Source organism: Platichthys flesus, chromosome 3 (assembly GCF_949316205.1).
Source record: "Platichthys flesus chromosome 3, fPlaFle2.1, whole genome shotgun sequence".
Lineage (NCBI taxonomy): Eukaryota > Metazoa > Chordata > Actinopteri > Pleuronectiformes > Pleuronectidae > Platichthys > Platichthys flesus.
This window is the reverse complement of record NC_084947.1, coordinates 2,005,014-2,028,233: the sequence shown is the minus strand read 5'-3', so window position 1 is coordinate 2,028,233 and position 23,220 is coordinate 2,005,014. Positions and strand designations below refer to the sequence as shown.

The following is a 23,220-nucleotide window of genomic DNA, read 5'->3' as shown; positions in this document are numbered from 1 at the left end:
CAATCTGTTGGTGACACTTTTTTTTGGGCTGTTTTCCCAAATGATGCCTCAAAGAAAGAGACAAAGAAAAATCCTCCCTCTCAAAAAACAACAACTCAACATGTCAAAGCTTTTCTGTTTGCATCACAACACTCGCTCCCTCAGCAGCATGACATCACCCTGGCAGCAGCAGCAGCTCCCAGTGCAGCCTCCAGAGGAATGAAGTCATCGTTCAAAAGTACAGTGACTGTGATCATCTGTGAGCTGCAGCCTCAGGATTCATGACTCTGGTGCTGAGTCTCAACGCTCCTCAGGACAGACACACAGCCTCAGAGGGGTGGACCTACTTCGGCGGCAGCGTGTCGATGTCCCGGATCTCCCTGGACACGGTCATGGTGTAGCCGTCGATGACGTAGAAGTGCTCCTTCCCGAACAGCAGCAGACCCTCGCTGGTGTCCAGACCCTGAACTCTGGCACAGCGGTACATGTGCTGAATCTGGAACCAGAGAAACAACCGAGGGTTCATTTGCTAATCGAAGATATGGATGCCTAACTCGTGACTTCAGTTGATCAGCTCAGTGTCCATCAGAGATTTTACAGCAGGACTTGACTGAAACTCATGTGACTACAGGTAGATTCTCGTTTACAGATTTAATTCAGGGAATCAAACTTTACTTAGCAACTTAACGGAAACATATTCTGCTCATATACAGGTTCAGAAAGTTTGTGTTATTAGTTGAAAATGTAAAACTCAGTAAACTCCTATTCAACCTGTTTTGGAAGTGTTATCAACTCTCCTGCCAAATTGAAACTACTGTTATTTAGATGACAACACTCCTGGACTTTCTACAACATAGATCAAATGCAATTCAAATCTTTAGGAGCCTCGTCCCACTGGAGGAGTTAAACTTTTACACACGCCTCTCTCTGCTTGTGGCTGAGTGTTGTTGTGTCTTATCTCTTATTCTTTCTTAGAAAAAGAGGCTCTGAAACTATGATGCTGCAATAAATACAATTTCTTTTAATTCATCTCTTGAATTCCTGACCTTCTCTCCTTCCTCCAGGAGGCGCAGCAGTGACGTGTTGTCGGTCTTCTGCTCCTCCTCTGGGCCTCCGGACTCTAGCAGCTGCTCCTGAAGCTGCTCCTGACTTTCCTCGTCTGCTCCGTCCGCCGTGGACCGGGACCTCTTCAGCGGCGCCTTCACCAGACCTGGAGAGCAGAGACAGAGCTTTTACCTTGAGCTCAGACACGAACTGGGGAAAGTCATGGAGGCTCCCGACCAACACAAACAAGTATTCCTTCTTCCTCTATGATCCATTTCTAGAAAGACTTGTTTGGAAATCAGCCAGTGATCCTGTAAAAAGCTTCCAGACGCTTCGTGAAGCTCATTGGCCGTCTGGGCTGCTGCCTCTGTACCTTTGACCCTGGCGATGGTGTCCTCTCCGTGCTCGGGCTCGTGCTGCGTGGTCTCCCCCTCGGTGCTGTGCTCCACCGAGTGCTGGTACATGCCGGGGTTTCCAGACAGCAGGCGCACGTAGTAATCTTTGCTGTCGTAGCTGATGGCTCGCCGGTAACGCTGAGGCTTCTGGAGGGGGGGGGGGGGGGGGGAGGAGGTGAGACCGACTCCAGGTTTGGTTAACGATGATTAGCACAGATATTCATCTTCAAAGAATTCAAGTTTTATTTTTTTTTTATTATCCCTTCTAGAATTTTAGTTTTATTATTCTAGTTTATTTTTCTCCTCTGTTCCCAAACACAGGCTACACAATAAACTCTGGTTCCTCATCTGTCAGTTTTTCCTCTTCGTCTTTAACCTGTTGTGTAAATTATGACCTTAAATATATAAAATTAAATATTGAGACGACTGCAGAGCGTCACTTGATGTGTTATTCATTTTGTTGTTTTGGTTAACACTTCATCCTCAAACAGGGATTTGCTGAATGTGCAAACACATGCAAAGTCAAAACCCAGGATCTGATTCAGGCATTAAAACAATTTCAAAGTCACAGCAAAATAAATGCAAAGCATCAGAAGTGCAACTGTCCCCACGTGCAAAACACACACGTCATTGAACACGTTGAAAAACAACACAAACATTCTCCTTTCCTGGAAGTTTAAGTTCACATTTCCCAGCAGACACACGTTACGGTGGCAGATGATTAAAGATGAGACTTCCAGTCCACTCATCATGTGTGTGGACTGATGTGACGCTGGGAGATTTGATGTCTGTGTGAGTCTAATGTTGTTTTGTAAACACGGCGTCATGCAGTCACACCGGGCGTCACCGAGCGCTACGTGGCCTCGTGCACTTCAGAACGGTACCTGGGCCAGAGCTGAGGGTACAAGAGGAACCCGAGGGGGGGAGGAGGAGGGCTGGAGGAGGTAAAGAGAGGGGGGAGGTTTGTGAAGCCATTAAGATGCTGTAATGATTCTGTTGGAACCTTCAGTCTGCAGAGTTAAAGCTACAAGCCTGTAGAAAACGTCACAACAGTAAAGTTCACAGGAGAATTATCACAAGTGTTTTCTCAAGTGTTTCATTTGGTTTGTAATGGAACTGGGACATTTTCTGCTCTGTGGCCTTGAGCAAGGCAGGGAAGCCAAAAGCTGAAGAGCTCAAGAGCTAATGTCTCTTATGGTATTTTACTGGGAACAAAATTCCCTCAACATCCCCCTGAGCACGTTTGAATTATAAACCATCATCAGGCCTGTGGGACTTTTTGGACCCGATCATCATCGAGGCACTAAAGACAGAAACGATGCCAATTCAACTTTCCTCTATTTAGTCTTGACAATCAAGATTCTTTAAATAATCCTTCAAACGCCTTAAACGTAATAAGTGTAAATGTGACTATCTACATGTCTCTACACTGATATGTCCACAAATCACAGTGAGCCATCTCTCAGCGTCCTCCTCACCAAATAGATCCCTGTGCAGACAGAAGGGACGGATCGTCTGTCCAGCACACAAAGCTAAATGTGTCTCAGCGGTGCCAGGACCAAACGCTGAGCCCCCGGCTGCTGGTGTCACTTCCTCCCATGACAGAGACGAGCTCTATTTCAGGAGAGCTGTTCTTACAAGTTCACAACACACAGTTATCAACATGATCCATTTCAAATATTTCATTTGAAGGATGTATATATATATGTATGAATGATCTTTAACACATTCATACGCTGCTGAGCCCATTTCAGTTTGAAATCTCTGGATCTGCATTTGAGTCTGGAGGGGCAGAGACTTCCAAAGAAGAAATCCCTCCTCTGACTTGTCACCATTGTTTAGATATAACAGAGTGTTATTCTGATGATCTCACTGTTTTACTCTTAGACGTTAACCAGCGGTGCTCTGCTGGATCATGTTTGAGGCCGAGTACCTGCGCTGAGTTGCTGTTGGGCTCCATCTCGGGGATGTACGGGTAGTGGATGTAGAACATGTCGTTGCGGACCATCTTCTTCCTCATCCTGCAGGGCCCCTCCGTCATCTCCAGCACAAACTTGTCCAGGTGGGAGCCGATGGGGGGGCCCCAGAGGCCGCGCTCACGCAGCAGCTCGTACTCGATGGACGCCCACTCCTCCGTCACGTACTTGAGGGTGTTCTGCTGCCGCTGGGGGGGTGAAGTGAGAGGAGTCAGTCACTGTTTTCATGTGTCTTAAAGGGTTAAAGATTCTTGATTCTATGCACTGAGTCATGATGCACAGTCGTTACCTCTTGATATTCTTTGTACTGCATGGCCACCAGGTCTCGGACCACAGCGATGTGTGTGAACATCCACTGGAAGGTCTCCTGTGCCGAGAGGCTGTTCTTGTTCAGGCTGTTCTCCTTCTTGTGGCGGCGGACGCCCGTGAGCTTGGACAGGCCGAAGCCGCTGCTGACTCTGGACAGTTTGGATTGGGTCGCCGGTGCCACCGCTTCACCGCGGCTGATGCACTTCTTCTCGTGGACTGCGACCGGGAGGGGAGCGAAAACAGAGGAGTTAGTGATTTAACCTCCAAACCATTGTCACAACTGTCACCTCAACACCAGAAGGTTCTGGGATGGAACTCTGGATTCACTCCACAGTCCGAAGACAGGCAGCTGAGGGGAATCAGAGACTCAATGTGAGCGATGGCTGTTTCTCTGAAACTTTTACTGCCAGCCACCGAGTAAAAAGTTAACAGTGAGCGAGTGAGCACGTTAATTATGTTTTTAAAACACAGCGGACGCAGAACTGGAACAATACAAATATCTCAGAATGAGACGAGTCATGCTGGTGGAAGAAGGAGACTGGAAAAGGCTTCTCCTGCCAGCTGATGCTCTACCCCTCGCCTGAATGTTTTCCTGTCACTGTGAACGAGTCTGACAATCTCCAGCTGCTTCCTCTCTGCATTCTGCTTGAAGGGAGAACTCCAGAGAAAGTCTGAAAGCAGCTTGTGTCAGCTCTTTGATGGTCTGGTAATCTGTACCACACCTTTCGCCCAATGTCAGCTGGGACTAGCTCCAGCCTCCCATGCCCGATTCTTAAAGATTCAAAGTCCTTGAATCTTTAAGTTTTGTTAACCTAGATACTTTTGGTTTTATTTGTTTTAAAGCTATTCAAGCGTTTCTTTTTTTCTGCCTCCACCTTTGTGCGATCAACCTGAACTCAATTTGGTTTTGTGGGTTTCTGGAAGTTTCACTCAGGTCAATCCACAGGGAACTCTTCTCGGAGGCTTTTGTGAAACGTTTAGTTCTGCTCGTCTGACAAAGTGAAGAGTCAGAACTTTAACAATTACCAGATTAAGCCGCCTGCTTATGCAAGCAAAAACACAACACTTTGATTAAGTGAGCAGCAGAAAGAAAGCAGGTCAGCAATAATCGGGCCCTGATGGCATCGCTCCAAAGCATTTGACAAACAACAAGAGGCATTTCTAAAAGTTTGATCTAGTTATAAAATGAGAAGCCGTTAAAACTCAGGCAAAGGGAATAAAGGGCAGCACAGATTCAGAAGGGCTGAGGAGGTGTTCAGCTACTTTACTGCAGGTCTACGTGGTTTCATCTTGTAAAGGTATCCCTCACCCAGGTGGTTCTGCCAGCTCTTCAGGGCCGGCTCCTCCAGGGCGGGGCGGGCCGTGACGATGTCCACGTGTCCTCTGTCGTTACAGGGCAGAGACACTTTGAAGATGTCCTCCAGCATCTGACGCTTGCTGTGCATCAGCTCTGTCCACACGCGATTCACAGCCTTCAGCAGCAGCTGGCGCCCTGCACAGACCAGACCATCATGTTCATAACACTATCATAACATCTGTGTGTTATCAGATTCAATCCAGCACATTGTCTTGTAAAACTCATCTTTAATGTCTGACATGATAATTATGTTCTTTCCTCATCTGTGAATTGTCTGGAGCTAGAGTTTGAATTATAAAACTACAGAACTATGTTTCGCACAACAAATTTCCCCTCATGTTCAATTGTTTTTTTTTTTAAATATCCAAAATATGAAGTTCAAGAAAAAAATTCCCTCAGTTGTTTGAAATTTGGATTTAAGGTACTTCCAATTTTAACAAAAATGCTAATATGTGCACAGAAACCTGTGTTATTCTCCCTCACACGTTCAAACAGGTAAAAGAGGTCAAAGAGGTCAAAGAGGTCAAACAGGTCAAAGAGGTCAAAGAGGTCAAAGAGGTCAAAGAGGTCAACCAGCTCCTGCTCACCCTCGCTGACGTCCTGGCTGTGCGTGGCGTCAGCATCGTTCTCCGTGGGGATCATGACGTGCCAGGTCGTCATCCTGGCCTCCGCCTCCAGACCGAAGCCCTCCACGCTGCTGCAGAGAAACACACAGCGGCTCAGTGCCAGCCCTCAGACCAGGAGGGGGGGGGATTGTTTTGCTTCTCCGCAGCAGAGAAGCTGCTGCTCTCTGAAGTCGTGTTGTGTTAAAGCATATTGTTTTCCCAGCATGGTCAGAACAGTCTCTCCCCCCCGCTGCAGCTCTGGAGGAACAATCAGTAAATTCTGGCAGGAAACACACGTCCCAGAAAAACACAGTGGACACGACTCGGTGGTGAAAAGGACTCTGAGTGCTGAGTGGATGTGTTTCAGTAGAGCTGCTCAGAAAGAGTCTCAAACAAACCTCAAGTCAGGGACACAGATCCACAAATATGCACTAAAAACCCATTTCTTCATAATAAACACAGTAATTTGTGTTTGTACCACATGTCTCTGTCTTCATCACACACTACATGAATGTTATAATAATATACATACAGTATCATATATATTGTCTTGATTTACGTCTTTTCTTTTAAGTCTTTTCAAAGTTACAGGACAGAAACGTCAGCAGTCTTTTCTTTTTTAAACAGAAGGTTCCCCCCCGGCTGCAGGAGCCACGCCTCCTCACCTCCCGCTGTGCAGGCAGATGAAGCAGTGAGCCAGACACGCCACAAAGTCCTGGTCGTGGTTGCCCGGGCCGAGCACCAGGTTGCGGTTGACGGTCAGGACCCGCAGGGCGTCCAGCAGGGCCACCTGCTGAGCCACCGTCTTGTGGGGTCGACAGAGCTGGTAGAGCACCGTCCGGTTCAGGCAGTGGTAGATGGTGTCGAGGGAGAGGCCCTGCGAGCGCCTCTTCGACTGCAGGAGTAAGAAACAGGTGGGTGGAGGTCAGAGGGAGAAACACAGCCCAGGAAATGAGATCCCGGTTGTTGCACATGGGAACAAAGCCGCTCAGGAAATACTTGAGCAGAAAGAAGATTTGTTTGAGCAGCCAGAGCTGAACTGGGTTAAGTTGTTTGTAGGTTTGTGAAAGTAGCTTTGTTGTTCTAGTGTTGTTGTTGTGGTCTGAACGTTGAAGTGCTCACAGACTTTGAGTGGAGAGACACTGCTATGAATGACTTACGTGAGTATAGAGCTAATACGCTTCATCTCCTCGTTTCTTTATTCTGCTCACAGACGAGTTCCTGACACCACAGAGGATGTGTGTGTGTGTGTGTGCATGTGTGTGTGTGTGTGTGTATTAAAACAGCTGCTGACACAAGACCACAGATAGTACACATCTGCAGTGAAAGTGTTTTACAGGCACTGGGTACTTATACTTCAAGTCACCAGCGTATATTCCAACTACTACTGAGTCGATGGCCGTCTAAATCACTAAACTCTACTTCGAAGACACAAAGGCACTTTATGTTTTGAAAAACCTGTTTCAGAGCCTAATCCTCTAATCTTCTCACTTTGTGTGTGTGTGTGTGTGTGTGTGTGTGTGTGTGTGTGTGTCGAAGGCCTCGAGGAAAGAGGCAAAGTCCGCCCATGAACTTTACTCAGAAAAGTCTCTGCACTCGACAAAATTTACTTTGTTCACTCTGTAAAAAAATGAAATATAAAATGTAGACCTAATCTTATATATAATAAATATAATCTCAGTCCCTCGAGGCTTAATATCAAATTTTTGATAAAGTCAAAATCTATTCATATACAAGACTTGTGCACCAACTTTCCTGTCAGTAAGATCAATTTGATCTTTAATAACAGCGCCACCTTCTGGCCAATTGATTCATAAAAAAATATCAAATGACACTGCTCCACTTCCTGAATCATACAAATGTGACGTTTCATGTTTATCTTCGGAAACTAAATCACTACAGACGTGTGAATGTAGATACGGACTGACCTCATGCTGCACTACACACACACAACACATTACACACAAACACAACACATTACACACACACAACAGATACAGGCAGTCACACCAGCTACACTCTAAGTGGATGAAAACAGCCGGATCTAATTGTTGTGCCTTCACTGGCTCACATGAGCAAACGAATGAGGCCTGATGGAGGCTGCTGATGGAACTGAATCCTGAGTGGCTTCCTCAGTCGCATTAACTGGATAAGAATCACAGAAGGAGTGGTTTGTATTTCTGCGGACGGAGGCCGCAGCAGAGACGGCGTCTGTCTGCTCAGGCCGACCAGTCCCACAACCTGAGCTGCTTCAAACAAGCCCCCCCCCCCCCGAATCCTGATGCATTCCACTGAGAGTCACCTGTCGTTTGACTGTGGCACAGAACCAAAGATCATCTGAAAAGTCTGTTCTATCGTCAGATCCACTGGAAATGAAGTCTGGTAAATTCTGGTGCCTTAGAGAAACTCAGGAAACTTTATTTCATGAGAATCAACTAACTCTAGTTCACGGGACAACAGTTTGGTGTGTACCTGTCCGATGAGCTGCACGATGAAGTCCACCACCAGCTTGGAGTCCTTGTTGAACATGCCCTGCCACAGCTTGTCCACCACCCGCTGAGTGAAGTAGAAGACGTTGTTGACCAGGATCTGGTAACTTCCGCTGCTGCTGAGCGGCAGAGAGGCGTCTTCGCCTGGAAGGAGACGGACGGCAAGAGACAAGGTCAAACACCTGATCGGCACAGAGGCGACTGACAAAAGGACAAAAACACGTTAAATATCATTTCTTTGTCTAATAGTTCTTGTGTATTTCATTTGGAGGAATAAACCCCAGCATGTCTGAAGGAGCTCACAGTTCTATCTGCGTCACACTGTGTTCTGCTGAGTCATGATGCAGCCATTAGAGCCAAATGAGGAATCGGTACAAGCTGCTGTCCTGCAGCAAATTCATCCCCAGACACTTTCTGTCCAATCTTCAGAGGAATGATGAGCAGCCAGAGGCCAAACCCAGGTCGATGTTATTCACTCTGAGATCATTTACTCGGTAAGAAGCCACTGAAAAGCTGTGGTTAATGAAAAATGTAGGTTTATGTGAAATCATGTGAACTAATGTGTCTGGGAAGGAAAGTCCAGTTTGCCTGGTGGAGACTGAGATGTTTGTTCTGACCTAACAGGACGTCAGCGGCCAGCAGATGCTCCATGACACCGTCCAAGATGTTCGACTGGAACTCCTTCTGCTGAGTTCTGGTGGAGCGCTCCGGAGACGCCTGGTGAACCAAGAGAGAAAAATCAAAACAGGATTGTTGTTATTATTTGGTCCATTTCGCTGCTGCATAGGATGAGTGAGTCAAATCTTAAATTCTGCCAACATGCCGACACATTTCTCTCTAGTTTTGGTCAGTTTGTGGTTTGTTGACTCCGCCCCTCACCTCCAGCAGAAGGTCGATGATGGGCGTCTGCTTGCTGGCCGGCGTCATGCACAGGTTGTCCATGATCAGGACCCTCATGAAGTCGAAGACGTACTTCTTGGCCGGGTGGTTGGTCAGGGACGTCTTGGAGCCCACGTTGCAGTATTCAGACTGGCTGCGGTTCATTCCAGAGTCGCCGGCGAACGCCTTGAACTCTTCGATGGGAGAACCGGCTTCGTCGTCCAAATCGGTGACCTGGAACGGATGGAGGGATGAAGAGAGAAATAGAAAAACATAAATCTAGTCTCTATTCTTCTTTCTACACAGCAACTTTCTGTGGATTTCTCTTTCTTTGAGTTATTAGGAGAAAAATGCAGCGTTTTTCAATTTGTTGTTGAAACTGCAGCAGTGAATATCGAACAGAAATTCCAGAGGAGAAATAACTTTAGCTCTTTAAAGCCCGTGAAGAGAGGGTCAATATGTCTGAAGCCGGTTGTTGGAGAAAGTCAATACATGAGATTGCAGTGGGGATGAGATTCCTTTGCCTTTAAACCCAAAGTTCGGGCCATTATCTCGGTCTTGGTATAAAAACTTCTCACGCTTTGTAAATAAAGGATTTGACAGCAGAGATTTGTGTAGGATGAAGAATTCCTTTGTGGTCACGAGGAGAAGTGGTGGATTTCTCTCTGACCTGAACCGACTGGGAGTCATGTAAGTGAAAAGGTTCAGACTCACCATCTCAGAGTAGGGCCGGATGTTGAAGGGGAAGACGGAGGCTGCCAGGGCGCAGAGGAACTCGGCACTGTGCCACATCGGTGCCAGGTCGGGCACGTTGTGGTAGAGGTACCTGAAGAACTGCATGAGGGTGATGGGGTACTCCCTGAGCCAGGAGCCTTCCTCCTCCGACTGCCAAGGCTGGAAAACAAATCAGGAGATGAATTCAAACAAAAGCCAAAGCAGCCGAAGCTTGAAGTTCAAATCTCAGGTCCAACAGAGATGAGTGGAACTCCCTCAGCAGCAGCAGTCTCTGTCTCTGTCGAGCCACTGCAGGAGCTTTTCTCAGCAGCGAGTTCGGAGGATGCTCTGAGAAACTGAGTGTGTGTGTGTGGATGGAGACGACGTGTGTGCCAAATCATTTCTGTTGGATTATTGAAGCTTAACAAGGCCCTCCAGAGAATCCAGGGATGATACAGTAGTTGTTACCAGGCACATGAAGAGGATGAGCACGAGAAACCTCACACGTTGGGCTTTTCCAAGATAGAAACCTCTTTGTAAAAAAGGTGTTGAATCTAATAATAAGCAAACTAAGCATTCAGAAGGTTTATGCTTGAAGAACTGTGACCTGAAGGAAGGAATGAGGGAATCTCTGCGTGTGTGTGACAGTGTGAAACTGTGGGATCATACTGTGTCGTTGGTTCCTACCAGGTTGAGCATGCTGCGGAGCATGGCCAGCAGCAGGAAGGCAGCCTCGGTGCACACGCTGTGGATGGAGCCCACCACCGTCGCACTGGAGGCCGGGATGCCGAAGATGAACGTCCAGATGGAGTCCAGGTCGAACTGAGGAGACAAACACACAAACTGGGGTAATACACAGTCAGGATACTCCAATGTTATAAGTATATAAAGGCGAGAAATGTTAGTTACTAGGGTAAAAAAGAAGGAAGAAGGTTGGTTGTACTGACATGTACCTGCAGGCTGTCCGGCAGCTCGGTGATGGGCTGCTGGAGGAACAGAGCCATGAGCAGGAAGTAGAGCTCGGGCACGTTGGTGTGTTTGGGCAGCAGCGTCTGCATCACAGGGAATCCTGGGAAGTGGCAGGCGTCACGGTTGATCTCTCGCAAGGTGGAGCGTCCGCCGGCGCTGCGACCCACGTTGAAACCTGAAGGAGGCGGGGAGCAATGAGTGTTAGGAGAACAGCTACCGGGTGTCACTGCTGATGCCTTCTGGCTAAAGCTCCTACGGGGGCAGCTCTGGATACAGCTGGTGGTCCTGGTCTTTGGTTTAACCAGGCAGGATGTGGTTAAAGTAATAACCCAGGACTGTAACCTTCTACCTGAGCTAATCAGACGGGATGTGTGCTTGAAACTGAGCACTAACAAAACAACTCAAAAGCATAAAGACGAGCAAGAAGAATAAAACCAGTGGCGGATGTAACAAAGTACATTTAATTACTGCACTTATGTACAAATACATTATGTATCTTTACTTTACTTAAGTGGATGTATTTTAAAAGGTACTTTTACTCCACGACGTATATCAGCAAATATTTATACTTCCTACTCCTCGGCACTTGATTTGTATTTTATCATATTTATTATATTTAATATACAGCCAGGTGATATTAAATCTTACCTCCCTCATTGAAAGAAAAGGGTGTTTGCAGCAACAGAAACTTCAAGTACCTTTATTTTTAATACTTATCAAGTATATTTAGAAGTTAGTTTACTTAAATTTTACTAAAGTAGAAAAGTTTGTGATACTTTCACTTTTACTTGAGTCTATTTATTTATACTTTCATTGAAGTAACATGTCTGAGTACTTCCTCCACCACTGAACGAGACGAAGGGTTTTAAACTTATATGAACATGGCTCTGAATATTTGCCAGAGCCCTGACCGCTCTGTGAGGCCACGTCAGCACTAAGGGTTTCTCTGAGGTAAGGTCAATGGTTCTCTAAAGTAAGGTCAATGGTTCTCTAAGGTAAGGTCAATGGTTCTCTAAGTAAGGTCAATGGTTCTCTAAGGTAAGGTAAATGGTTCTCTGAGGTAAGGTCAATGGTTCTCTGAGGTAAGGTCAATGGTTCTCTAAGGTAAGGTCAATGGTTCTCTGAGGTAAGGTCAATGGTTCTCTAAGGTAAGGTCAATGGTTCTCTAAGTAAGGTCAATGGTTCTCTAAGGTAAGGTCAATGGTTCTCTGAGGTAAGGTCAATGGTTTTCTGAGGTAAGGTCAATGGTTCTCTAAGGTAAGGTCAATGGTTCTCTAAGGTAAGGTCAATGGTTTTCTGAGGTAAGGTCAATGGTTTTCTGAGGTAAGGTCAATGGTTCTCAGCCTGGAGGTTGAACGGTTGAATTGTGTAGAATTAGACCATAAAGATCTGTTATACACAAATTAAAATCGTTAGGAAGCAAATGTTCATAATCATGCAAGTTTGCATTTGCTAGACTTAAGGATTTCTCTCTTTATATTAAAAAAGAGTGAAAACCATTGAGCTCAGGAGGGACTAGGACAGCAGCAGCAGCCGGAAGGTAAAAGAGAGAAACACAAACCCTTGGCCGTGCGACGCACAACCTGTGCAGCTTTCTGTTTACTGAACGACGGCCAACTCCGTGGGAAAGCGTTGGCAGCGTGAGGAGAGTGTGAGTCTGCTGAGCCACGTCACAACATAGAGGTTTTTACACTGGACATTTAACTGCATCCTTCTGACCTCCTCATTCACAGGGGGGGGGGGATCAATGGACATGTTTAACTGCTAACTATTTAAAATATTTAACAACACTTGTTAAATAATAACTTGCGCACTGGTCCTCGTAAGACAAATGTGTAGCCGTGAGGTTCAAGAAGACGCCGCGGGCTCCGTGTCACTCACCCATCACGGTGCCGATCTTATTGGTCAGGACGGAGTCGGTGTGGTCGAGCCAGCCGCCTCCACACAGGCCCTCCTTGAAGCGGTTGAGGGTGGACTGGTTGGAGAGCAGCACCACCAGGATCCACAGAGCTGCCGTCACCGTGCTGGAGTGGAGGTGTTCCTCCATGAACATCAGGAGCCAGTCGAAGCCCATCGTCCGCACCAGCTCGTCACACGCTCTGCAGGGGGCGACAGAGAGCAGGTAGGGGGTGAGCTGATGGGCAAACAGCCACTGACACCTTCAAATACCTATTTTTGTTGACTATTCAAATACTTTCAAAACTTTGCAGCTAAAAGTTGCTTCAGATTTTGACACAATGAAATTTTTTTGACATAACATAACTTCTGGCCAGATTTGATCCTCTACAGATCAGACTTTAAATACGAACATGTTTCAAACATCCAGGAAACTCTGCATTAGACTCTGACATGAATATTAATATTTTGTTCAGGTTAAACCAACGTGAGAGGAACAAAGTCTTACTGGGCGTTGACGGTGCATTTCTCCTTGGTGGTGAAGAGCAGTCGCCGCAGATTGTCCAACAGGCGGTTCCTCAGCAGAATGAGGTTAGCTGACAGCAGGCCTCCGAAATCCTCATCGTTACCTGGAGACACGAGGAGAACCAGCCGCAGAATATTAGTTCTATATTTCAAAAAGCAGATATCAGATTCCAGATTTCCCTCGAAAATGCGGTGATGATGGAACGAATACAACAAGTCAACCTGCATTTGAAAACACAAACAAAAGGTGTCGTCACATCGGATTCATCGTTACCTCCGTCAATCTTCTCCTCGTTGTTGATTTCCATGATGACAAACTTCTCACACACTGCGAACGTGGGAAGAGTCGAGGAGATGAACTGGCCGAACCTGTGAGATGAAGACGAGACCACAAGCGTTTGGTTAATATTTGTGTTTGTGAAGTGATCCTGTGTGTGTGTGTGTGTGTGTGTGTGTGTGTGTGTGTGTGTGTGTGTGTGCTCACCGCAGCAGGTCGTACGGGTTGGGGAAGCCCTGCAGCAGCAGACTGAGCACGTGGCTGATGGCAGCGACGGTGGGCTGCGACAGGGACGAGTCCCTCAGGGTCAACAGCAGCCTCGGGATCAGCTGGAACTCCCGCAGCAGTTTGGCGTTTTTCGCCGCCTCGCTGCTCGAACACAGTTAGATCAGACACGGGTAAGACTCCTGCTGATTACTACACGGTAAGGACATATTAAAAACACGTGTGGCACTTGCCTGGATTCCGTCAGCAGTTCTATGAAATGCTCAAACAGAGACAGATGCAGCTCGTAGGGAGCGTGGAGCCAGACCTGTGGAGCAGAAGAATCAGACTCAGGCTACATCCACATGTCGTTGTGTTTATGTCAGGACTCCACACTATCTGGACTTGAAGAACTCCAGTGCAGCGTTTTGTTCGAGATGAGCAGAATTAGACTTTTCTGAAAACACATTCGCTTCATGAAGGCAAAAGGAAGGAGAGGTGTGACCCAGTTATTTGAAGAATGCAACTACAGTTCTCTTTGGTGAAGGTTTTAGGAGGAACAAGATGCTTATGGCTTTAGTCATAATGTAGGTATCAGAATTAGCTGTTAGAGTGGCTCAATACGCCCAGAGTCCCTCACCTCGAAGTCACAGAGCAGGTCCTGGAAGGCCGTGGAGTTGGGAATGATGGAGGTTTCGTGGCCGCTGTCGACTGTTCCCACCAGGGAGAAGGTGAGGTGGAGGATGTGGCTGTTGAGCAGCGAGCGCTTCTTCTTCAGCAACATGGCGAGCAGCTGCAGAGGAAGGACACGTGTTTGATTTTTTTCCACCACACTTATTTGTTGACAGTTTGAAAACCTTCTTGTGTAGGAAGGTGTATCTGACCTGGTAGCCCTGGATGCGCTCCATCTCCTTACTGGCCAGCGGGTTGCTCTTCACCACACACACCAAAGCTTTGACCGCGGCGTACAGCCCCTCCACATCTGAGGCCATGGCCACCAGGCCCAAGATGGCTGCCGCCCCACCCACGTACTGTAGGTTGGTGGCCACGGGCTTGGGTACGAAGGCACGGACGCCTGGTGGGTAGTGACATGGAGGAGTGAGTTAACCATGAAGGACACACCTAATCCATTACAACACATAACACAGGATGTGAGGCTGGTGTCACCGTGGGGTCGTTCACCTAAATATCCAATGACAGCGGCTCCGATGGTCCGGGCCGGCCCGTTGAGGTGGCCGGCGGCGTTGTGTATCAGCTTGACCGGGGTGGCGTTCTCATGAGAGGACACGGTGAGCTGCAACCAGAGGGAGGAAGACGAGAGAGAGACTTCAGAATAAAAGTCCAAACAGCATTCTCATTTCTTCTATTAAGAATGTTTCACCTTTGATTTAAAGCGTTAACATTCATTATTGTGAAATTTATTCCATTATTATATTTCTTAAAGTTACATCAAAGTGACGTTCACGGACTGAAAGAGGAACAATTCTCTTTATTCACAGTCACTGAACAATCTAACTTTATTTAATGAAGCTGCTGGTTTAAGGTTAAAATGTCTCATGGTGCTTAAATATCATTTTTTGTTTTGGGTTTAACGACACAGCTGGTTGTGGATGTGTTTTTTCAGGGGATCAGAATTTATTGTTGAAAGCTGCAGTCTTGTAAAAGGCTTTTATTAAACTATAATGAAATATGAGACCAATTAAGAGCTTCATTGGTAAATTATAATATTTTTGCCAATTTTGCAAGTAGAACATGCTGCAATAACAACTCCCTAAGTGTGGCACATATTCAGATTTCTTAAAAACCAGACTGCAGCTACAGTAAACCTCTCCTCCTGCTCTGTGACGGCTCCCCGCTGGAGGAGAAATGCTGCCTCTGCACTTCTTTGCTGTTTGCTTCCTGTGAGTCGCCTGAGCAAGGCATGCTGGGAAATCACTTGACAGGTGGGGAGAGATAAGGACGGAGGAGGGAGCTCACACTTCTGGTGCGATAATAGGAGGGTGTGATATTTAATGTGAATGGTCAACCAGAGCAGATCTCATGTTGAAGAGAGAGTTTGACCTTAACACAGGATTGTGCATCTCCATATAATGTGTGTGTGTGTGTGTGTGTGTGTGTGTCAACATTTAAAAAAAGAAAGGGAGCAATAGAAACTTCCACAGATTTTCTTTAAGGTGTATTAATTATTTAAGATGTGAATCTTTCCGCTCTGAAAACTTTGCAGTTTCTGCCAAAGTTCTGCAGTGAGAACATCGTCGGTGTCTGAGCCGAGGCCGAGAGGAAGAGATGCTCGTCTTCCTCAGTTACATCAGACGGACATGATGAAGCCTGTGAGCTGAACACTAAGTCCGACTCCAGCCTTTTCCCACAGGAAATTCACCACAGCTCTAAACAAAGCAGGTGATCTCAGTGTGTTTTGATAAAATGAACCAAAAAAACAACCCTAAAAGATAGAAAGTGAGATTCAAACCCATTTTTGACTCTATTTTGACTGATGCATGATTAATTTGATCTATGTCATCCCTCCTTTCTGTGTTCAGTGGACAGGGAGGAGCGAGGCCATCACATGCTCCTGACCAGCATCGGAAGCTCAGATGAACTTCTACAGAATTTGTCTTCGTGCTCTTAAACGCAAATCGCAGCACAGTCACAAACCAATTCCCCAAACTCAGCGTCTGGTTTCCTCAGTGTGTTTGCACGAAGACTCAAAACGCAGTGAAAGTCAGAAAGAAAGAGGAAGAGAAGCAGGAATGCAGCTCCAGGTGCTTGTTCATCCTATTTGACTCAAATGCTTCTTGCTTCTTTCTTCCAAGCAGCTCAACCGTTTGTTACCAACGAACTCTCACTTCCACTTTCTTCACAGTAACCAGACCACAGACTGTACGTGTCACTGAGCAGTGAGGTTCAGGCTCGACAATCACACCGAACAGTGTGAGCACAGAAATCCTGAGCTTCTCCTTTCCATCGAAGGAGAGTTTCTCTACAGTGTGATTTGGTGGATGTGAACATTTGAAAGTCACACAGTGCCGACCAGGTTATTTAAAACACATGGTGCTCACGTGGTGACCTTAACTCCAACGAGCAGTGGCCTGTCTGACCTGTTTGGCGATGGCCTTGCTGTCCAGTTTGTTGTAGACCTTCCTGATCTTGGCCACAGTGAGCGTGGACACCGAGAGAGCGTAGAGACTGAAGGACACCTTCTCCTCCGGCACCAACGCCACCGGAGCGGCAGGCGCCACCTCTGTCTTCGAGTCTTTACCTGGAGCGATGAAAAGAGACATGGAAGGTGTAAAGACAAAAGCTTAAAAACCAGAGAGAGAGAGAAAACATAGAAGGTAGTAGACTAAACGAAAGAAGGGATTACACATGATCTATATAAACACAATGAAGTCAGACCACTCACAGGGCAGGTAGACCGCCTGGAAGCTGCCCACGTAGTTGGGTCCCAGTTCGAAGACGGCAGCGACGCTGGCGGCCGGCAGGACCTCCTCCAGGAAGTGGCTGGGCCCCAGACGCCACACCAGGTTGGAGAGCTGGCGCTGGGCCGGCGGCGTCCCCACGTAGCCGTACACGGTGCTGAGCACGGGAGGGTTGGTGGAGCCGGACCCGCCCGGTGCACTGTGGATGTAGTGAAGCTGGAGGAGAGGGGGAGTTAGATTAATCCAATGTTATTCGTTTTTTTATATGTAAACATGTTTTTGTAACTACAGGGTTCATACACATTTTGACCAATGGATTTCCTTGACTTTTCAATAACTTTAAAACAAATGCCCATGAACGAACATTTTGTGAAATCTCTGTGTATACTCGAAAAAGTGACAAAATGAAGTATTTAAACTAACAATGAGAATTCCAAGGCATACAGTATACCTTAAATGACACAAACCCAAGTACGCCTGCTTATATTTTGAGCGCATTTCTTTAAAAGCATATGAATTATTTAAAACTCCGCGTAAATGAACGACATGAATATATGAATATAGCAAATTTCCATGACTTTTCCAAAACCTTTGGGATTTAATTTTTTTCCATGACTTTTCCAGGCCTTGAAAAACACAATTCCGTGACTATTCAAGGTTTTTCATGACCGTAGGAAGTCTGTAACTAGTACTGAAACAACTACTCAATTCGTGAATAGACAATCTGTGCGAAATCAAATATTGTTGTGTTGTAGGTTATTCGAAGACATTTGGAGACGTGTGAACTTTCTGATCGAATGTGGTCATAACAAACCACATCACAGGGACACTGGTACAGACACACACTCCTGAGCTACATGAGTGCGGCTCGTGGCTTCCTGTCTGTCGACCTCGGCAGGAAATGAAGCTGTAGTTATCAGCGACACTGACAGGAAGCTGAGACTTGTGGTCTGTCGGGTTGTTTCCCTGCTCTGTGTAATCTCAGGGGAATCTGCAGTCACTCAGCCACAAGCCACACCAGTGCCGCGCTGCTCGGCTGCTGGTTGAAGTGGAGATAACAGATTGGTTTCCTGAGCCTTTGTCCAAATAGAGGTCAGTGCTTTCAACAGTCTGGGTTTTTTATGTGCTGGTCCATCAAGAGAAGACTGCACAGCTACTGCAAACACAGTATCACCCCCAATCCACAGATCCTCAAAAACAAGCACAATCTGTTTTATAGATTATAGTATATGTAGAACTATCATGATACAGCCACAGTGAGCCATCTCCTCTTGTTTCTTTCAATCCATTTATCCATCTTTGTTACTTGCAAATACAAATGAGGGTGGATGAACATCAGCGTTTCCTGCACCATCCTCCCACAGATGCATTAATTAATCAAACAATCGTTTAGATCATTCATCAGAAATGATAACATTTCCTGTAAAGCTTCTGAAATATGAGGACTCGTTTCTTTTCTGTTTTTAATAATACTGAACTAAAGATCCTTGGTTTCTAACCAGTAAAGCACTTTTTATTTGTATTTATGGCCTCAAATGACTGGACAGAATTTAGCTGTGAAGGAGGAGAGAGAGCGAGAGCGACAGAGCGAGAGAGAGGGAGAGAGAGAGAGAGTGACTGAGAAATCATCAATAGAAGAATTATAGGTGAAATCTTTAGTTGAGACACTAATAAAGAAATATGTTAAGTGTAAACAACTATAAATTGATGACTATTACATCAGGAAGCTGTAACACATGTTAAATTCTGACATCAGGACCCTGGGAACATCTGGACGACAGTATTTCCCCTGAATGACCTCAAAGACTCTTATTACAGGACGTGTGCATCCGTCCCTTTACCTTGACAGTGTTGATGAGCTGTCCGTCCAGGTACAGCGTGGCCATGCTGTTCTTCAGCATGCCTTTGCTCATGACCAGCACCAGGTGGTGCCACTGGCCCTCGGCGATCAGCTCGCCGCAGCGGAAGCGAGCGCAGCAGGGCAGGATCTCATAGAAGGCAGCTTCCTCACTGGACTCATCCGCTGCTTGATGGAGGACGGACACACAAGAGAGAGTATTAATGTGAGGTGACAACAGTGCACGTGGTTCTACCAGATTCACTGTGTAATGTTACAAGCAGGTGAAGGTTCACGGCTCCTTACAGTAGGTCTGCAGCAGCTCCTCCTTGGTGGAGACGGTGAGGGACCGGTCTTTGGCCGACAGCACCACGGCCAGACAGACGTAGTGCTGCTCCGAGGAGGTGGCCCGCCGCACCACGGTCAGCAGCCGCACCGGGTGGGCGTGAGGCGCCGCACTGAAGCGCTCCACGCAGAACCAGGTGGAGTAGCTCAGGCCCGACGGGGGAGGAAACAAGCGCTCCCCTGAAGGAAGAGGGAGAGAGGAGAGGAGGTTTTACTTTTTGTTTTAAATCACCAGTTTCCGCATCTTTATCACTGCTGACTGAAAGTTCTCACTGCAACTTTCCAGAGTAGAAACTGATCAGAGGGGTAATAAATAATATGATATATAATAAATAACAAGGGTAACATGGCTCTGCTATCTGCTTTAAGACCACTGGAGCTTACTCTTAACTGCAGTTCCATCAATTGCAGAAGAGAAGTATTCATGTATTTATGGAGTGCTGCAGATAACGGTATTTATGGACACACTGAATGTTTACTCTTGTTTTGATGCCTGAACCCACTTGGTATTAAATGAATGTATTCATAATCACAGCTGCTTGACTGTAATTTGTGTAATATTGTCACTTTCATTTTTCCTGTTTGTTATTTATGCTCTTGAAGATTATGTTTGCTTTCCTCTGAACCCGTTGTGTCGTCTTATTTCAGCCCCCTGTTTTATGTCAGTCCTTACTCTTCTGGCTTGTTGCAGCAGGTGTAGAATGAAAAGATCTAAACTCATCCTCCAGGGCAGATTTAGGAAAACAGTGTTATCTTTTATCCAAAAAATGATAAAAACTGTGGAGCCACATCAAAAGAAGTGACAGTGCTTTGGACTATGCTGCTGAAACATGACACCAGTGTTTGATAACTGAGCCTCAGACTCACCGCGCCTCAGGATACGACCGTCACTCAACAGGTGATGTGACTGGACCAACATTTAAAATGATCCTGAACAACCATGATGCAGTGAGAGCTGGCCCTGCTCCACCTTCTCTGCTCCCTGGGACCGTTTCATTACTTCTTGCAAATTCAAGTAGTTTGGTCCATTTCCAATTCACTGACATGGAGGAGGGGGGTTCAAAACCTATACTGCAGCCAGCCACCAGGTGGCAATCTAGATAACATGGCTTCACTTTTAGGAGCTGTCATTTTGGTCCGTCTAAATATTGATGGTGTATAAGTGAACTGCTATTTTGAAGCCTCATTGGTTTTGTCTGCTGCACGAACACAAACGTGTGGAAATCAACCGGTTTGAGAGGAACCATTGATTCCTCCTCTGCATCGGTCCTCGGTGGACTGAAGAGATGTGGATGAATGAGCGTCTACATGATGCTTTCCATGTCCATTTATTCATGTCCCGTGGATATGGGACAGATTTAAGTTAGAGGGAAGCAGGGATGGAAGGAGGACGGGGTGGAGATAAATGAGGCAGGGGGGAAAGGAGGGAAAAGTAACAAAGTGAATAGACAGATTCAGGGCAAAGAAAAGGAAGAAGGCAAAAAGGAGCGAGGATCAGAGATTGAGATCAGCAAGGAAAAGGATTTAGAAAAAGGGAAAGTGTGAGTGACAGGGAGAAATGAGGGAGGCAAAAAGAGCGAGGTCTATAAATAGTGTCGGATGACTGGATGGAAAAGACAAGAGGAGACGGCGTGGGGTGGATGAGAAGCAGGAGGAGCTGGGATGAATAGGTAAACAGATGGAGGAGAGGAGAGGAGAGGAGAGGAGAGGAGAGGAGAGGAGAGGAGAGGAGAGGAGAGGAGAGGAGAGGAGAGGAGAGGAGAGGAGAGGAGAGGGGAGGAGAGGAGAGGAGAGGAGAGGAGAGGAGAGGAGTCTTGCTGTGCTTCATAAATACTAAATGAGGATTCAGACTTGAAGATCAACCCTAACGTCACATATTCATTTTATCTCCGTCTTCAGGTCTAAAGAATCAAACTCTATGAATCTGTGAAACACACAGATCAGAGTGTGTGGGGTGTAGGGGTGTGTGGGGTGTAGGGGTGTGTGTCCCCCCCCCCGTTCATACACAAATGGATAGATCTGAAGGTCTTTGTGGATGAGATGGAGAAATCCTGAGAGGTTGAGAAAAAAGTGAATAACCCAAAAATGAAATGAAAGGAAAGAGTGAGAGAGGAGCGAACGCACAGAGGAGCAGAGGAACGCTGCACAAACACAAACTCTGGAGATGTAACACACAAGCGAACATAATGATGTGCGGTGTGTGTGTGTGTCTGCGGTTAAAAATATGTGAGTGATCAAAGCGGGAGGAAGTGTTTAATGTGTTTAGAGGAACAGGTAAGATGATCACACAGCTGCAGCAACGTGCAACAAGAATATGTTCTTATTATTTCACTGCTTAGTATTTTAAAAAATGGTTTATATCTTATAAATATTTCTGCCTCATTTCCAACAGCAGGAAGTGAAACGCATCGTCCTCCTTTCATCTACAGTCTGTGATTCACCAGCTGCAGCAACACAACCTGACGATGAGAGACACTCAGAGAGTTGTGTTTACCTGCGCCCATCCCGCTCAGCACCGCTCCATCGCTGACCCCCGAGGAGGCGTTGGTGTTGTTGGTGGGACCGTTGTGCGGCGCCAGACTGGGCAGAAACAGGCACCTGTGTGGGACCAGTACAGAGACACAGATTAAAGACCGTCATCTGGAGGAAACAGTTGTAAACACGTCGTCACAGCTTCACTCAGGTCTGCTGAATCCCTGCTGCAGCAGCAGAGTCTCCATCCCTGAGATCAACCATCAGATCTTACATTCAGACGCTTCGAGACACAGAAGCTTTGTCTTATAATATATGGAAATTTTCAACTGCCAAATACTTGAGGATTAATTATGCATGAGAGGAGGAGGGAGGTGGGATGAAAACACACTTTCAGGCTGGTTTCTTCAAGAGGAGTTCAAACGTACAACTTCTCGAACTTTAGCTTAACTTCCTGCCGGCGCATTTCACAATTAACTTTAGAAACGCAGAGAGGAGACATCGACTATAAAAACGTTTAAAATCTCCCATGAGCCACGTGTTCCACATTTAAGAGTGACATCTTTAACACCGTCATCTTGTGTGTCCTCCACAAAATCAGAGAATTTGGCTTGTGCGTGGGCGTCGTGTTCTGCTGACTCACTGCCCCCCCCCCCCCCCCCCCGTGAAGCTGCTATCTTGGCTTCTCTAATCATCTCGAACCAGAAGTGAAGGCGCTGGATTTCTCTCTCACTGTTGTGAACACAACCAGGAACCTGGAGACCGAGCCGCACAAGAAGTCGGCCTTGATGACAACACAAGGCCTGAGTCACAGCTACAAGAATTATCAAATCATAAATTCAGCCCTGCAATATTAATACTGCAGTCAATAGGATCCATTAATGAAGTAATTGCTTGCTGCCTCCGAGCTTGTATTCCAGTCTCTAAAAGATCTTTTTATGAGCCCTTATGAATTATGCATTTAGAAGAAAACGCTGCTTCAACGAGCTCTTGATGACCAGATTCTGTTTTGCTTGAACGCAGCCTCCTCTTTTTGATTCCCCCCCCCCGACAGGAAGGTGAGGGGGGGTCAGGGTGAGCGACAGGACAGCGGCCCTGAAGCTGGCACGGATTCAATGACTTCCTCAAGGACACTTCTCAAGGGCAGACGCGCTGCTCCTCTGTTTAACAGTCAGCCCGTCTCCCTAATAAGGAACCCCCCCCCCCCCCCCCCGCTACTGCACAACTACATGAACACTGTCTATTTATTTTCTTACTCCTCATTAGTCACAACCATGAGGAGATAAAACAGGATTCTCCAGCGTGCCATGCTAATTTTAATTTTTCCAGTCAGAGTGAGATTCGTCTTCTTCTTCCCAAAATAAAGGGTGGGATGGGGGGGGGTCTCTTCTCCCCCCCCCCCCCTCCGCCCACACTATGTTCAGAGACCCTTGTGAAACGCTTGGCTGCGTGAGTGTGCATTTGTGTGTCTGCGTGTGTATAAGCGTGTTGTGCGTGATAGAAAGTGTGGGTGCATGTGATTCCTAACA

At 46.6% G+C, this 23,220-nt stretch overlaps 1 protein-coding gene across 1 annotated transcript in view; it reads right to left on the bottom strand.

Moving 5' to 3' along the window:
* The window catches only part of wdfy3 (WD repeat and FYVE domain containing 3), a 57,271-nt gene that overhangs the window by 9,691 nt on the left and 24,360 nt on the right, over positions 1-23,220 (bottom strand). The window contains exons 17-43 of the mRNA XM_062381319.1: positions 21,714-21,817; positions 19,181-19,399; positions 18,879-19,060; positions 17,022-17,253; positions 16,717-16,877; positions 14,801-14,912; positions 14,503-14,693; positions 14,259-14,411; positions 13,873-13,946; positions 13,622-13,783; positions 13,412-13,506; positions 13,121-13,241; positions 12,598-12,815; positions 10,695-10,891; positions 10,435-10,569; positions 9,748-9,927; positions 9,034-9,267; positions 8,772-8,871; positions 8,138-8,298; positions 6,331-6,560; positions 5,648-5,757; positions 5,013-5,195; positions 3,684-3,919; positions 3,352-3,582; positions 1,397-1,565; positions 1,026-1,189; positions 327-475 (exon numbers count right to left, since the gene is read on the bottom strand). Coding sequence (XP_062237303.1) covers positions 327-475; positions 1,026-1,189; positions 1,397-1,565; positions 3,352-3,582; positions 3,684-3,919; positions 5,013-5,195; positions 5,648-5,757; positions 6,331-6,560; positions 8,138-8,298; positions 8,772-8,871; positions 9,034-9,267; positions 9,748-9,927; positions 10,435-10,569; positions 10,695-10,891; positions 12,598-12,815; positions 13,121-13,241; positions 13,412-13,506; positions 13,622-13,783; positions 13,873-13,946; positions 14,259-14,411; positions 14,503-14,693; positions 14,801-14,912; positions 16,717-16,877; positions 17,022-17,253; positions 18,879-19,060; positions 19,181-19,399; positions 21,714-21,817 — 4,503 coding nt within the window. The remainder of the gene's footprint in view (positions 1-326; positions 476-1,025; positions 1,190-1,396; positions 1,566-3,351; positions 3,583-3,683; positions 3,920-5,012; positions 5,196-5,647; positions 5,758-6,330; positions 6,561-8,137; positions 8,299-8,771; positions 8,872-9,033; positions 9,268-9,747; positions 9,928-10,434; positions 10,570-10,694; positions 10,892-12,597; positions 12,816-13,120; positions 13,242-13,411; positions 13,507-13,621; positions 13,784-13,872; positions 13,947-14,258; positions 14,412-14,502; positions 14,694-14,800; positions 14,913-16,716; positions 16,878-17,021; positions 17,254-18,878; positions 19,061-19,180; positions 19,400-21,713; positions 21,818-23,220) is intronic.